The sequence below is a fragment of the Aythya marila genome (genome assembly GCF_965140915.1).
Source record: "Aythya marila genome assembly, chromosome: Z".
In the NCBI taxonomy this organism is placed as follows: Eukaryota; Metazoa; Chordata; class Aves; order Anseriformes; family Anatidae; genus Aythya; species Aythya marila.
The window spans coordinates 81,209,441-81,226,207 of NC_139080.1; the positions used below are offsets into that span (position 1 = coordinate 81,209,441).

At 36.6% G+C, this 16,767-nt stretch overlaps 1 protein-coding gene across 1 annotated transcript in view; it reads right to left on the reverse strand.

Annotated features, from left to right (window-relative positions):
• EDIL3 (EGF like repeats and discoidin domains 3) overlaps window positions 1-16,767 on the reverse strand; it is a 264,656-nt gene that overhangs the window by 101,274 nt on the left and 146,615 nt on the right. The window contains exon 5 of the mRNA XM_082782474.1: window positions 396-509. Coding sequence (XP_082638600.1) covers window positions 396-509 — 114 coding nt within the window. The remainder of the gene's footprint in view (window positions 1-395; window positions 510-16,767) is intronic.

The window sequence follows — 16,767 nt, forward strand, 5'->3', positions numbered from 1 at the left end:
ACACATCAGAAGTATTGTATTTCTATGCCCTGCTCTTACAGTTGTTGGTATTTGCTAATAACTACTGTTGAAGATATGATACTTGGATAGATTGAACCCTTAGTGTGAATCAGTTTTTATATTTTTCTTTACACTACAGACACGTTTTCATTTCACTCTTACTTAATAATTTTACCACGCAAATGTTTCCATCATATCTGATACTTTACTTCAATGCCCGGCTGATTTGATCTTTAAATTTCCCCCATTCAGAAAAGAATAACATGATTCTTTTAAGCACTATGTATTTGTAGACTAGTTAAATATTTCTACAGTATTCTGTAGTTGTTTCTGTCAAAGAAAATAATAACATTTTTTTTTTTGAAAAAGAGATGTAAACCTATGGCAATACTTACTCTGTTGGCAGTTTCTCCCCATAAATTCACCTGGACATTCACAGGAATAGTTGGCAACAAGATCTGTACAGATTCCACCATTCTTGCAGGGTTCAGCTTCACATTCATTTATATCTGCAGGAAGCATACAAGATAACATCAGGATTAGCAATAAATAAATAAATAAATAAATAAAATAAAAGCAATAAACACATATTTTAAAGCAGTAAATCACAAGGTATTTATACACCAACATTGTAAGACATACATTTATTCTTTTGCCCAGAAAAAGTATATGATTAAACAGGGCAAGTTTCAGGAAAAAAATCAAAGCAGTCTCTCATAAATTTTGCTAGTTTCATATACCTACAGAAGTTTTACTCTGTCCCATCACACAGCAGAATTGAATTTTTTGCTCAGTGATTTGCATTATAGCTTCTAGAGGACATCAGAGCTACAAGTCACAGCTTGGCCTTAAGTACGCAAATTCAATTAGTCTTAACAGAGTACTCATTAGTGACACTTGCAACTTCAAGAAATGCATCTCCTTCCTTATCAACAGATGCCATTTGAGAATGTCTCTCAGTTAATCTTAATTCATTAAACATCTAATTGACAAGGTTGTTTAATTGTCAAAAAATTTCCCTTCTGTGCATGCCTTAGTGAGCAAATTGAAACTAATGGCTTGATCTAGAAGCTTGAAAATTTTATGAAATTCAAGATAGAAGCATGATCAATTTCATCTGAATTTCCTTTTTTTTTGGTATGTATCAAATTCTGCAAGAATAGTCCTCTGTGTTTTTCAATGTGGTAAGTTTCAAATATAATATCGGGTTCTTTTTCTAAAGTGCAATATTATTTTTTCAGTCATCACAAATAGACACATGAAAGATAATGATATCTCATAGTTAGAATTCTCTGTATGTTTATCTTTAATCTATATAGACTGAAAACATATGGATTTTATACAGTATTGTCTCAAAGAACTGTATCAATGCATATAATTAATTGGTTGCATTAGACAATGTAAACAGCAAACAAGAAAGCAATCTTTAGTTTGTGATGTAATTCCACTTCACTTTTGCTTAAGTACATGTTCATTTTGGATGCAGCTGATAATAAAGTGAACAGGTGTATAGCACAGAAATATATTAAAATAAGAAGATACTTAACAGAGATAAATTAGAAGCATTAGCTGATGGGCCAAATGGCCTATGAATTGAACTAATACTGTCCTGTTGAATCTGTTTCTGTCTCCAAAATGTAAAACTGGTTTGGACTGGCATATACAAACTAAAGAGGATCCTATGCCACTTCCTAAGTCCAATGTGATAAGACTTATGCAGAGGAGGCAGAATGCAGCTTTGTCAACAAAGTTGCTTGATTTCTGGTAGTTGAATGCGTAGCTTTTGTAGTTTCATTTGACATCGTATGTTTACTAGAAATCTAAGTACAAAAAAAAAAACATAGTGGTTTAATACACAAGTCTTCCATAGATATGAATTTTGTGATGCCTATGGGTAAGTCTTTATCTCCAGTCTTTTCTGCAACTTTAAAAGCTGAATATCTGTCAGGTTGGAAGATTTGCTACAAATGAAACAAGTGACTCTTTCAAGTACTCTTGTAGAATGAATTAAGCTGGGCTACTGTATGTACCAATACTATTTTTTTTTTAGTGCACAATACACGAAGATAGAAATGTACAAGCTTTTGAGCTTCTTCACTTAGTCATTCTGCCCCCTTCCTCCTGCCCCCTCCCAACTTTTGAACTCTTTGAACATTTGTTCCACATACCCAGACTGGTATATGTGCTATTTTAGTGAGATGCAAGTTGGTAAAATCAAAATCTGTTTTTACTAGAATGCTCCATGGACATATCCTTTTTTTTAAGGGTGATTTTATGGCAAAATTAAACTTTCTGCCTTTGTGGTTCCAGATATAAGAAATTCAGGAAGAAAAGCTACTGCAAGCATTTCTTTATCTGAAAGCAGATAAAGAAATCCTGTACGATTTTAAAAGTTTATAATATTTATTATGTACAGCAGTGTAATTAATTGATGTTCTGCACATATGTAAATTTGTACAGATTCTAGTGATTTCCTTAATGTACATTACCAAGAAATGAAATAGATTACATATGACCCAAAGCACAAGAGCAGTACAGGTATCTGAATGCAGGAACAATGCATTTTAAACAAATAATTGATATGGTTGCCTTACAACTACTTGCTTATTTTACACTAAACCGTAATTTGAATAATGACACATTATTCAATGGGCATCACAATGCCCAAACTATGGTGAGAAGGCACCTTTTTCAAGCAATATATTTAAAACATTTTGTGAGCTATTTCTTTTCATGAAGTGATGGTCTATTCATATTTTGCTGTGAAGGTATGCGAGATGAAGATTTTTCCTATATTTTTAAATATAAATTTATACACACACACACAAACACACACACACATATATATGTATAATGGGAATTTCCCAAGCAAATCTTTGCCTTACTTCTGACGAGGAAGCATGATTTTAGAATATGAAGAAAAAATCAAAGACAGATCCATAGTATTGATGCAAATGGTTATTTCTCACCAATTTCTCATATATAAGAGACAGTCATATCTTCTTGGAAACTTTCCAGCAGGGAGGTGTCTTAGTTCTTATATGGAGTTTCATGGAAGTGTTAAAGCTGAGGTTTAACATTAACTTCCATATTCTACCTCAAACTGAATGCAACTTTAATGAAAGAGTTTTAAATAAAAGCTGTTTGTCTGAGTTTTTAGTCAGAAGATAGTAATGGAACACTTTTAAAATGCAGTAATGCAAAGTGTTTAGCTTGTGGCAGGCCCCCATCTTAGCTACTACTGTTTCCTGCCATTCATCATCCACATCCCCTTCTTTGCTTTCATTCACCCCATTACTACAGCAGAATAGCTCATTTCATCTGTATCATGCTGTCCTGTAAAAACAATTTACATTCTTTTTTTCTTGCTAGGCACAATGTAATGGCAGTATTCAGAGAAGACTCAGCTGTCTCCCATTCAATCACCTAAAGCACATGACAACCAGCAAACACCACCCATTGATCAGAAAAGCTAAAAAAAATAAAATAAAATAAAAAATTCTAGCTCAGTCATGTTCTAGCAGCCATGGAAAGTAGTCTGTAAATGTTAAAAAAGCAGGGATGTACCTTTCAACTTGTCTGATCGAATGACCTGTGAATGCTGAGTGTGTATGAAGAGGAAAGATCACAAAAACTCATCAAATTCATGTGCTCTTGCTGTTGCCTCTTCTGCCCTTGCTCTCAGAGATGATACTGGGTTAGAAGGATGTGATGGTTTTTAGCTGGGATAGCATTAATTTTCTTTGTAGAGGCTTGTATGAAGCTGTAATTTGTATTTTTGATGAAAACAGTGCTGATAACACACCAATGCTTTTAGTTGTCACAGAGCAGTGCTCATGAAGGGCAAAGGCCTTTCCACAGCTGCTCGTGCTGCCCCACCAGCGAGGAGTCTGGGGGTGCAAAGGAGCTCGGAGGGGACACAGTCAATACAGCAGCAAAAGGGATGTCCCTTACCATGTAGCAACATGCTCAGTAAAAGCAGTGGAAAAGAAAGACGGATGTGTGTGTACATTCAGAGTGATGACATTTGCCTTCCCAAGAAACTCTTAGGTGTGATGTGATGAGCCCTGCTTTCCTGGAAGTAGCTGAACACCTGCCTGCTGATGGGAAGCAGTGAATGAATTCCTTGTTTTGCTTTGCTTGCATGTGCAGCTTTTAATTTACCTAGAAAAATGTCTTCATCTCAGCCTATGAGTTCTCACACTTTTACTTTTCTGATTTCCTCCCCCATTCCACCTGGGGAGAGTGAACGAGAACTGTGTGGCACTTAGCTGCCATACAGTGTCACCTGGAGTACTATGTCCAACATTGGGCCCCCCAGTACAAGAGGCACAGAGACATTTTGGAGGCAGTACACTGGAGAAAGTCCGTTCAAGAGCCATCAAGGTGATGAAGGGACTGGAACTGTCTCCTGCATGGAAAGGCTGAGAGAACTGGGACTATTTAGCCTAGAGAAGCTTATGGGTTTGGGGAAGGTGAAAGGGAATGGAATTCATCAATGTACTTGAAGAGAGGGTGCAAAAATGGAGCCAGGCTCTTGTCAGTAGTGCCCAGTGCCAGGACAAGAGGCAGTGGGCACAAGCTGGAGCACAGGAGGTTCCCCTGAGCACCAGGAACACTTCTATGCTGTGCGTGTGGCTGAGCACTAGCACAGGCTGCCCAGAGGCTATGGGGTTTCCTTCTTGGGGATCTCCAAAAACCACCTGAACGTGGGCCTAGGCACCCTGCTCTGGGTGGCCTTGCTGCAGCATGGGTGGGACCAGATGAGCTCCTGATGGCCCTTCCCCCCTCGGCAATTTGGTGATTCTGTGGTAACCTTCATGTTGCTATGATCATAAATGCAGGGGCAGACCTTCAGCTAAATGTGGAGGCTAGTTTCATTTCTTTGAACTAGCAAAATTTCAGACTTTTATTCTAAAATTAATGATGGTTACTGATCTCTGAGCTTCTTTTTAATCACCCGTGTCGTACTAGTTGTTGCCTATAAAAATATCGCATACTGCACTAATAAAAATTCATGGGGTTCTTAGCTGAATTTCTGTCTATTAAAGAGGAAGTAGAGAAGGAACAGAGTGGTGTGCTAGAAATAAAACCTGCCAAGGGAAATGACCAAAGAACAGGCCTGCTCAGTTCTAAATTAAATTCTTTATATGTATTTATAAAATTTAACAAGATACTTCAGCTCCCTATTTGCCTTTTTAAGCAAAGCCCATTAACCTTCCATTTTCAGCAGGTTATTCATCATCTTAATACAGGCTAACATATTCATGGAAGAAAAATACCAAGGTCACTGTGAACTGAAAAACATTAAGTGAACATATGAACTATCTTCTACTTGCTGAAATAAAGGTAGTAATTTATCCTCTTAAAAGCTTTTCTATGTAAAGATAATACCTTCTCAAGATATTTATTTTCTTTCTAGTTTGTCATTCATATTGCAATATATATAGAAAAATGCACAACTTTCTAGCATATTTCATTTTGCCTGTGAATGATGTAGAAAACAGATTGAACCTTAGATATCAGATATTTTTGAAGCAATCTTCGTATTCTATCCCTATGGAGCAATTAGCTATGATCAGTGTGGAAAAATGAAGTCTTCTATTATTATAGTTGTTACTTGGATCCTACAATGATTTTATTTCAGTAATTTGAGAAACTTCAGTCCCATCAGTTCAAACAAATATGTCATATTTGACAAATGAGGAAAGACAAGCTCATTCTACTATCGTGTTTGATAAAAGAACAGACCTTTAGCTGGAAAGATAGTAAACTGAACCATGAAAACTGAACCAGAAAAGAGCTGAAGTTCTACAGAATTATTTAATTTACCATTCATTATTTCATTTGACTGAATGTGCAGATGTAGCATACTTAATTAAAAGTGGTTTCTGAGAACTGCAGTTGGATTTTGTTCAAATTGCTAGATGTGCCAATTATGATACTAAACTTTACACTGGCTTAAGTGTTTCTTTTTTCCTGAAATACAAATATTTCCTCTTAAACTTTGATATATTTTCCTAAGGAGATTGAAATAGCAATTTTAAAGGCCTGAGTTTCTGGAGTAATTGCTCCAGAAACTTTTTTTGTTCCAGACTTTTAAACAAACTGTCTATATGTTGTCAGATACAAATTCTTGACTGACAATGCAATTGATTTACCTCCACTAGCAGAGTGTGCTTTATGTGCAAGTTAAGCACACACAAGGTGAAATCACTGTAGTTTACTCATGAGTTTACTCATTGAGATTAGGTTTAAAGTCAGGCCATACATTAAAGTTTAGTTCATTTTTTTTTTACATACAGTAAAGTTTAGTTATGTTATGCATTCTAGTAACTAAAACACAGATACTTGGCTGCTACCACAGAATTCAGTTCCTTGGGGAGGGACCTAGTAAGTCTGCTAAATGCTGAGTGAAATGGGCTCCTAAAGAGGCTCAAACACCAGCATGGGAAAAGTCAATATTTCTAAATTGTGTCCAGGTTAGCTTAAAAAGCAAAGCAAACAAACAAAAAACAAATCATATCAAAACAAACAAAAAACCTTCCCCAAGATTTCTCTTCTAAAGACAGATTTTGAAATTGACTAGGATGCAGGAACAAAGAAACAGCGACCATTTTTTGAAAACAGATTGTTGCTTGAATAATAGCTTGAAGACAGTTGATTAGGAAGTAAAGGCTACATTCATGTTTCTCTGTATCCTGCAGATGATTAAATTTACATTTCCTAGACTCAAACCACAACTACAAAGCTATCATGCATGCTTCTATTTGAGGCACAGTCACCACCCAACCTGAACAGAACTATGTGGTCAGAAACTGGGCAAATAGGAGACTGGTTGACTCTATTACATATTGATTTGGAGAATCACTATGCAGCAGAGTTCTGGGTTTTCATCCTTGTTTGCTGCATTATATTTGCTGGATAAGCAAACTCTATTTAATAAAACATGAGTAAAAAGAGAAATTGTACTAGCCAACATAGCTAAAAATATATATTCCATATTTTGGACTTTAACTGCTAAACACAACCACATGTGCTTTCCTAAAAAAAGTCAAAGAAAATGTGCATTTTAGTCATGTAACTGACATAATCAAATGTTTAGCTATTACTTCTAGTAATTTGAGTTCTTTTGCAAGTTACGTGAAATCAACCTGACTTTTTGTGGTGAAGGGACCAATAAGCTTGATCAGTTGTTTTTGCCAACACAGCTTGCTTCTTGGCTGTAAATGCACACCAGTTGATGTTCCCATCTCCTAGCCCAAAATCCTAGTTCCTGCCACCTGAGCCCTTATTTTTGATCCAGGCCTACCTCTTCCAGTACAGACTTCCTGAAGTTCCCTCCTGCCAACAGAAATTCTTTCTTTACTCTTTGATTTCATACTTATTCTGGCTTCCCTATCACATGTCAGCTCATCTTGGATCAAACTTGTATTTTAATCAGTCTTCTAGTTTCATTAAAAAAAAAAAAAAGGCCCATCTTAGCTACAGTGTCATGATTCAAGCTTCCACACGAAGCCAACTTGGTCCTTGTTAGGGGGCATTCATTAGGGGGCATAGCCCAGTTGTGCCTCAGTAAAACTGCTAATTTTTTTTCCATTGTGAAGTCAATTTAATATATAGAAAACAGAAGATCAATTATATAACCTCTGCTATAACCTGGCTTCTGTGAAGAACCACAACTATAAAATGATAAAGATCATGCTACAATATGAGAAGCTTAAAAGAACCAACCAACCAACCAACCAACCAACCAACAAACCTATTTTTTTTTCTTAATAACAAAGAGAAAAATTACAAACTTCACTGGTTGAGTTCTATTCCAAGATAAAAGTTTTTCTAAATAACACTGTTCTCTGCAAGTTCCCAGACGTAAATACGTTTGAGAATGTATATGTAAATGTATTTACATTTGGAAACTTGTAGAGAAACACAGTATGGAATAATTATCTTTTACCTGGACCTCAGTCTGAGCTTTTCTTAGAGTTACTTGATGACTCTTGAAAGATTTTTTAAAAGCATTCTCCATATACATTTTTTGGTTTGTTTCTTGCATATTGGTCTTGAAAGACTTAATTACATGCGTAAGTGCTATAAGACCAAAAAAAAAAAAAAAAAAAAAAGTGGATGATCTTGCTTGCAGAACTTTGTAGTAGCTTGATGTTTAAACATTAGGATTTTAGGATTCAAACACTCAGACTTCTCATTACTATTTTCATAACAAATACTGTGAAAGTCGTATTATGTACTCTTTCTTATTATTCCAGATTTGTAATAATTTCTACAAGTGCCAACTTTTTTGATGTATTACATGGTGAAGCTGCATAGAAATGAATAAAATACTACCAGTTTTGTTTGGCAAAGAATCTGATTCAAAAAATAATTTACTATGACCACCTTAACAGAGAGCTGCTTAGTTAAATCACGCAAAAGAAAGAACATGTCTAACTTAAAAGTAGTAAACTATTTTTTTATTTTTGGTAAAAATATGTTTGGTTATTTTTTAACTTTTGGTAAAACATTTACACTCAAAAAATATCACTTAAATGTTTTTTCTCATGCTCCTGTGGTTTATTAAACCAATCTTAAATTGTAGAGGTACATTTTTTTTTTTTTTTCTATAAAGCTAGAAACTTAAAAAAAAAGAAAAAAAAAAAAAGATGTACTTAAAGATTCAGTGAGCATCAACAAAAACTTTGGTTGGATCACCTCTAACTTTTGGTCAAAAGATACTGAAGAGTAAGAAATTAATACCACAATAACAGTTTTATTGTCAATTGTAGCAGTAAGGTTTCTAACCTGTTTCTGAGGAAGTGTTTGGCTGTAAACAAAAAATGAACTATATCTTCAACTATAACAATAGCTTGATTTAATGAGAATAATACAAAACCAAACACTAGTAAATTACAAGTACAACCCTGAGTTACACGTTTAAAAAAATAGAGTACCTTCCCATGAAATTTCTGAATTTTATACACAGTATTAAATCTGAACTAGATGTATTCAATCCATGTTCATCACAGAACAGACATCTGTTAAAATTTAGTGGTTTGATTGCTTTCTGAAAGATAGTTTCCTGACCACAGAAGGCTCTGAAAACCCTGTGCCAAATAACCTGCAGGAAACTTTAACTGTAATGTCATACTGAAGTGATTCACTGTTCAGATACCCTTATTATCTGATCTTCAAAAAGAGCAGAAAACACCATTATGCTTGAGAACAAAAAAAATACTAGCCTCTTGCTCCCCACCCTTAAAGGCAAAACATTACGTTATCCCTACAGTTTTCCTTCTCCTGCAAGTATTTGATATGACATATTATGGCAAATGTCCTCCAGAACAATCCATCACAGATCTCCTAATTAGGATTTTTCCTGAACTATCCAGTATAATATACAATATATAGTATCATATCATTCTACTAAAGAGAATAAGCCATGTAAGAAGCTTAGACCTAAGTTTTGTTCTGAACTCAAAGGAGATACCACACATAGGGAGGCCAAAGAAGTAAAAATAAAGTCTAGATATGTCAGAATTTTTGGCTTGACTATATAAGGAACTTTGAGATAAACTTGTAACCAACAATGTATATTAAGGTCTCATCATATAACAAAAACAATTTTGGGAAGAGTTTCATTGTTAACATCTACGGTTCTGTCAGAAACTGCCTCTTAAGCATTCTCCTAATATAATGGCCTTGCTTTTCATGCTTTCCTTTCAAAGCAATTTTACATTCTGTTAGGCTTTAGATGAATTTCCACATTTTTTCAGTGTGTCTTTATAACATGCTACCTTTGATAAAAAAGACATTATGCCACCTGTAAACACTGATTCTTTTCCTTACTTAGGAAAAAATCAAGTGTTATTTCCCCTGTTAGAGGTCTCTGAAACAATTTTAGGTCAACCTGTTTCAAGAAAATTGGAATATTTAGCTATAACTCTGACTTCTTTTTGATTTGTAAGGAAAACACAGTTAGAGTGAAAATGAAAGGATATTTTCTTTCTTTCTTTCTTTCTTTCTTTCTTTCTTTCTTTCTTTCTTTCTTTCTTTCTTTCTTTCTTTCTTTCTTTCTCTCTTTCTCTCTTTCTCTCTTTCTCTCTTTCTCTCTTTCTCTCTTTCTCTCTTTCTCTCTTTCTCTCTTTCTCTTTCTTTCTTTCTTTCTTTCTCTTTCTCTCTTTCCTTCCTTCCTTCCTTCCTTCCTTCCTTCCTTCCTTCCTTCCTTCCTTCCTTCCTTCCTTCCTTCCTTCCTTCCTTCCTTCCTTCCTTCCTTCCTTCCTTCCTTCCTTCCTTCCTTCCTTCCTTCCTTCCTTCCTTTTTTAATATGACATTTAAAAAAATGCAGTGTAAGAACTTTGTTTTTAAGAAACTACTGTTTTTAACCATGAATAATTTATTTCCCCTGTAGTTCATTTAGCACCTATTCTACCTATTATTTACACTTCTGTTCATGGTAATGTTGTTACAGCATCAATGAATGAATGGTAGCATCTATGTGTAAAATCACACTTTAAGACAGATATATTTTATATATATAGCTTTTTCTAGCTTTCTTCATGTTCTGTAATGGTACTTTCCCTCTGTTACCCTCATATGAATAAAATTTTCCAAATTCAATTTAAAGTTCAAAATCATTTATGAGTGAATTTCTATACAAAAGTAACTATAACCACAGTTGTCATAATGCTAAAGATGAACTGTAGAAGAATGAGAAGACTATCAAGAAAAAGACATAATGAATATTTTGCAGGATACTATTATTTTTGTCATGTTGCATAGAAAAATACTGTTACTCAACTTATAAGAATATACATCAGATATCTCTATGAATACTGCAACATTTATGATGCATCACACCAATATCAACAGATACAATATTTTATGTGTTTAGGTACATTTTATGAAGCACACAGGTGTTCCAGGAAGAGAGCAAATATTAACTTCAACATTTTTTATACTCAAAAGTTGTTTTTTTTTGTTTGTTTGTTTGTTTGTTTTTTTCTTAGAACTCCCTATGTAAAAGGATGCTAAGATCAAAGAATTAAGTTCATAAAAGTCAAGTAGGAGCTTCTAAAGTGAGTATAAAAGTACCAATTGACTTCAAACAATTTTATCAGCTCCTAAATATGGTAGGGCTCTACAGGGATCTTTGCCACAGTACATCTTGTTGCATTTCTGCCAATATCTGTGGATTTAATTTCATTTGTATTCCCAAGATACTTCTCTATTCATGTTTCTCTATTCCCCGTAAAACAGGTTAAAAACAAAAACATCAAAAAAACATCCCCCCAAAACCAAACCAAACCAAACCAAACCAAACCAAACCAAAACAAAACAAAACAAAAAAACTGACAACTGCTCTGATCATGCAACAAAATATGAATGAAGTATGTTCCTACTGCTGTCTTGCAAAATTTTTACCTTTCAGTTGGAGCTGCTAAAAAGTTATTAAAAATTTTCTCTATGCAGTCACACTTCCACCACAGGATTATGCCAGCACTTCCTGATCTTCTGTTTACCTGTTTAAATGTATACTTAATGTTTTTCCAGCTGAGGTAATTTAAATCTAATAGAATTTTGGAATGACATTCCCTGGACCTTTCATATTAGTTTTAAGAGTTGGTGCTTTAAAAGTTTTTTTATATAAAATAAAAAAGACTTTTCATATTTAATTATTTTATATATATACTGGCATGGAAACCTTCATGCCATTAAGTAATTTATCATTTAATTTTACAGTGAAGAAGCATGTCTTTAGGGCAACAATTCCTTTCATTTCCAATGAACCTTATTAAAATAATTGGCTATTTATAATAAGCATTTGACAAATCATTTTAGCTGTAGTTGAAGAAAAAAATCATATTGAAAAGTGAATCAAGTAGTGAATCAGTCTTTATTACAAGCAATGTTCCTAGATTGTCAGCTTCATGGGTAAAAAATTATCCAGCATTAGACTATAACCTCTAACTGGATTATTTGTACAAATAAGTGTAGGTGGTCTCATGGCAAGAAGTCCAATTATTTTCAAAGCAAGTTTGAACCCAGATCAGTAAATGAGCATACTTCCCTTCACATATCCCAAGACAATTGTGTTTTTTCAAAATGCAGTTGTTTATGCATTTCAGAATAGAGTGAATTTAGGGATACATCTTTTTTTCACATGAGTACAGTTATGGCATGTTTTTTGAAAAATGTTATTAGACTAACAAGTCCTGGAGGATATAATGATGGATGTTCAAAAATGACTAAAACAGATGGTTATATTTGTTCACATGTCTACATTAGATATACATGGAGTGAAGTGTATTGCTGTAGGGCCAATCTATAAATATCTAATTTCTGCACTCATACAAAGTTGTCTATGGGACATCAGTGCACTTATGTTGTATAACTGCACATAAAGGTGCTGCACAAAGGTCATGTCTACCCTTTGTAAGGTATTAACCTTACAAATTCATACTCACAGCTACTGATAAGTCTATGTATGTTTTACTGGTTATTATTCTTATTGTTAGATTTAATCACAGAAACAATCTAACACTGTAAATAGGAGCAAGATCTTTTGGCATAGTTCTCTAATCTTTTTTTCCCCTCTAGTGACTGTGGAGTACTACATTTTATTACATTTATTACACATGGATACTTAATAGATCAAGAGCATGCTTATAAATCATTTATATGGAAGGTTAATAAATGAATGGATGATTTATTACAGGATTAACCAATTGCCTTGGACACTAACAACTGTAAAATATCAATATGTTTACTATAACTATATGGAAATCTTTAACCCTATAATGAGTATAAACTTCCTTACAGAAGAAAAAGCAAGAGGAATCACAGAATCACAGAATTTTCTAGGTTGGAAGAGACCTCAAGGTCATCGAGTCCAACCTCTAACCTAACGCTAACAGTCCCCACTAAACCATTTCCCTAAGCTCTACATCTAAACGTCTTTTAAAGACCTCCAGGGATGGTGACTCCACCACTTCCCTGGGCAGCCTGTTCCGGTGCCTCACAACCCTTTCAGTGAAGAAGTTCTTCCTAACATCTAACCTAAAACTCCCCTGGCTCAACTTAAGCCCATTCCCCCTCGTGCTGTCACCAGGCACGTGGGAGAACAGGCCAACCCCCACCTCGCTACAGCCTCCCTTGAGGTACCTATAAAGAGCGATAAGGTCGCCCCTGAGCCTCCTCTTCTCCAGGCTGAACAAGCCCAGCTCCCTCAGCCGCTCCTCGTAGGACTTGTTCTCCAGGCCCCTCACCAGCTTTGTCGCCCTTCTCTGCACCCGCTCAAGCACCTCGATGTCCTTCTTGTAGCGAGGGGCCCAAAACTGAACACAGTACTCGAGGTGCGGCCTCACCAGAGCTGAGTACAGGGGGACGATCACCTCCCTAGCCCTGCTGGCCACACTGTTTCTTATGCAAGCCAGGATGCCGTTGGCCTTCTTGGCCACCTGAGCACACTGCTGGCTCATATTCAGCCGACTATCCACCATCACTCCCAGGTCCTTCTCTGCCTGGCAGCTCTCCAACCATTCCTCTCCCAGCCTGTAGCTCTGCTTGGGGTTATTGCGCCCCAGGTGCAGGAAGGAAATGTGCAACTACAGAAAAGTCAACTTCTCTTCAGTTCAGCCCCAGAACTTCCCACTTGAAGCAACTTAGTTGAAAAAATCATCCTGAAAAGCATTTCCAGGTAGGTGAAGGACAAGAAGGCCATGCAAAGCAGACATCATAGATTTATGAGGAGGATATCATGCTTGACCAACCATGTATAGCCTTATACAATGATGACACTGGTGTGGTGGACACAAGGTAGATGTTGTTTACCTCAACTTTATTAAGGCTTTTAATGCTTTGTCCCATAACATCCTCATATAGAAGATGACAGTGTACACTTTAGGTAAGGGGACAGAGAGGCGGACTAAAAACCTGCTGAATGGCCAGGCCCTGAGGGTTGTGATCAGTAGCACAAAGTCTACCTGGAGGCAAGTCACTGGTGGTGTACCTGGGGGCTTGCTCCTGGGTCCAACAACATTCAGTTAGTGACCCAAGTGTTGTGTCCCAGTGCACCCTCAACAAATTGGTGGCTGACAGAGCACGGGGAGCAGTGACTGCTCCACACAGTGCATGTGCTGCCATGAAGACGGCCTGAACAGGCGGGGGAATTGGGCTGCCAGGAATCCTGTGAGGTTCCACAAACGAACTGACAGGTCTGGGCCTTGAAGACAAACAGTCCAATGCACCACCACTATGTGCCAGGGGCCAACCAGCCAGAAAGCAGCTGTGTGTGCAAAGATGGGCTTTGGGGCGCTGGTGGACACAAGCTAACCACAAGCCAGAAGCTCACCTTCATGGCAGAGGCCAGTGGCTACCTGGGCTGAATTTGGAGGAGTGCTGTCAGCAGATCAAAGAGGGTGATCCTTCCCTCTGCTCTGCACTGGTAAGACATACCTGCAGTGTCCAGTTCTGGGCTCCCCAGTACGAAAAAGACATGGACATGCTGGAGAGAGATCTGGGGAGATATAAAAACCTGCTCCTGGAGCAAAGCACTCTGGTTGTCCCTGCCTGAGCAGGGAGGTTGAACAGATGATCTCCAGAGGTCCCTTCCAACCTATGATTCTGTTATACGTATATATAAAGTATACATGATATCTATGTAGACTGCATTATCTGTGGCAAATTCACAGCACTATTAACAACTTACCCATCATTTTATCTTTAGACTACAGAAATTTCCTTTCTTCCTCTGCCAAGGTGAAAAAAAGAAAACCCAATCTCCTTCACCATAAAATATGCAATATGTGCATGGAGCAGTTTCCTCACATCATCAATGACTGTCTAGTATACGAAGGGAAGTATTTTTCCAGTGACTTCTGTCTCCACCTGACTGACAGCTCTATTATCTCAGGGCACATACACCCTCGTTGTTCTTCATGATTCACAGAGCTGTATGTCCTGCAACTAAAAACACCTCTCAGAACTGGAACTTGTATTTATGGCAGCTGGGCCAGGCAACGTCACCTTTGTTTGATGCTCACATCAAATAAGCCCTATCCAAATAAGTTAATGCATTTTCCAAGTCTATGTTCAGCAGCCAGGGAGTTGCCTTCCAATTTATAGATATCATCTCTACAGAACTTAGGGCCATGGGTGGTACGATCCCTGTAAAACATCTCTATTTTTGCTGAGAAATGGAAGGAGGCTTTTTCTCTGTTAGAGCACTGAAATAATGAAGTCAGATACAAATACTGTTTTCACCTTTATCTTTCTTCCTCATTTTGATGTATGTCTTCTCCTGCAGTGTTATTTTGATGCTGCTTTCATATTAAGTATTATTGACATAGAAAATAGAATGGATGAGAAATGAGCAGATGAATTCTCCTCTAACAATGAAAACTACTGGTATTTTTTAATTATTTTAATTAAACTCTGAAAACTGTATAAGAGTAATAATTGTATGCATATACAGCATATAGCATTAAATACAACAAAGGATCAAATAGAACACATTTTCAGAACCAGATGCGTTATTGACTTGAGGATAAAATTAAATCTGACAAATCTGATTACAAAACTTATCTATTATTTGCAGGAAAACAGCAATTTAAGTTCTCTTTTATGGTGCAGAGCATACACATCTGGACCATGCAACATAATTCACTTCCAATCCTTTCTAGTAAGAAGGCAATTGCTGAATGCTATCATTTTTGCTCATTCATACCAAAGCACAGATAGCAGCAAAAGTGCTTCTGAGATATAAGTAACCATTGACACTCAGAGTCACAGAAGATCTGAGAATTTGGCCGGAAAAGTATTGCTGCAAGAAATAATAAACTCCTCTTGTAAGCCTGAGGAGTATCTATTTTATTAACAGCAGTGACCAAAAAGGAGTGCATCAGTTACAACACTTATCTAATCTGATGAAAATGGAGAGCCGGCAATTCCACCTCTTAAACACATTCCTGTGTCCCCACTTCTCTAGGACCTGGCTGATGTGTGGCTACATGAGGGCCAACTCAGTGGTCTGATCCCACCAAAAGTCCCTTCTTGTGGTTGGTTTGTACACTTCTGAACGAGCCTGGTGAGATGATTCATACTGAAGGTAGGCTGCTGAATCTGATGGGGATATATTCTCCAGGATGATGAGCACCATCACCTTTGCTGGTATCAAACAGTCACACAAAAGGATTAAAAAAAATAAAATCAGACCAGATTTCAGATCATGAGACTACAGAAGCTCATGTGCCTCTCATGTCATCAGACATTAAGAAGTCATAAAGAAGGGTGAGAAACATGATCTATTCATTGCTTTCAGTGCACCTGAAAAACAAACAAACAAAAACCAGGCACTGCCAGGTTATGTCTGTTTTTGAAATTAGAGTGGCCTTACAGACTTGCATTCATAGAGTGTGATGATTAGAGTGGAAGGCACAGTATCTGTATTACCTATATCTCAAGGATACTTTTTCTGCACAAGATCTAGGCTGGTTGGGTGGACTGAATTCCTATTTACTCAATGAAGTGTTTTGTGTCATTTCCTAGTGTGCAACATGAGGACTTTAAAATACCAGACTATTTTCATTTAGATTGTCTTCATGTCAAAGGGAACCAGTTCTTGTGTTCTGAGACTGCTCTGTCACATGAAGCAAAGCATACCAAGTGGAGATGATCAAGAGATCTTTTTAAAAAAAAGTAGTCCTCAACTAGAACATTCATCTAGATGCCCTACAGAAAAAAATAGTATGTTACTTAACACATCAGAATAAA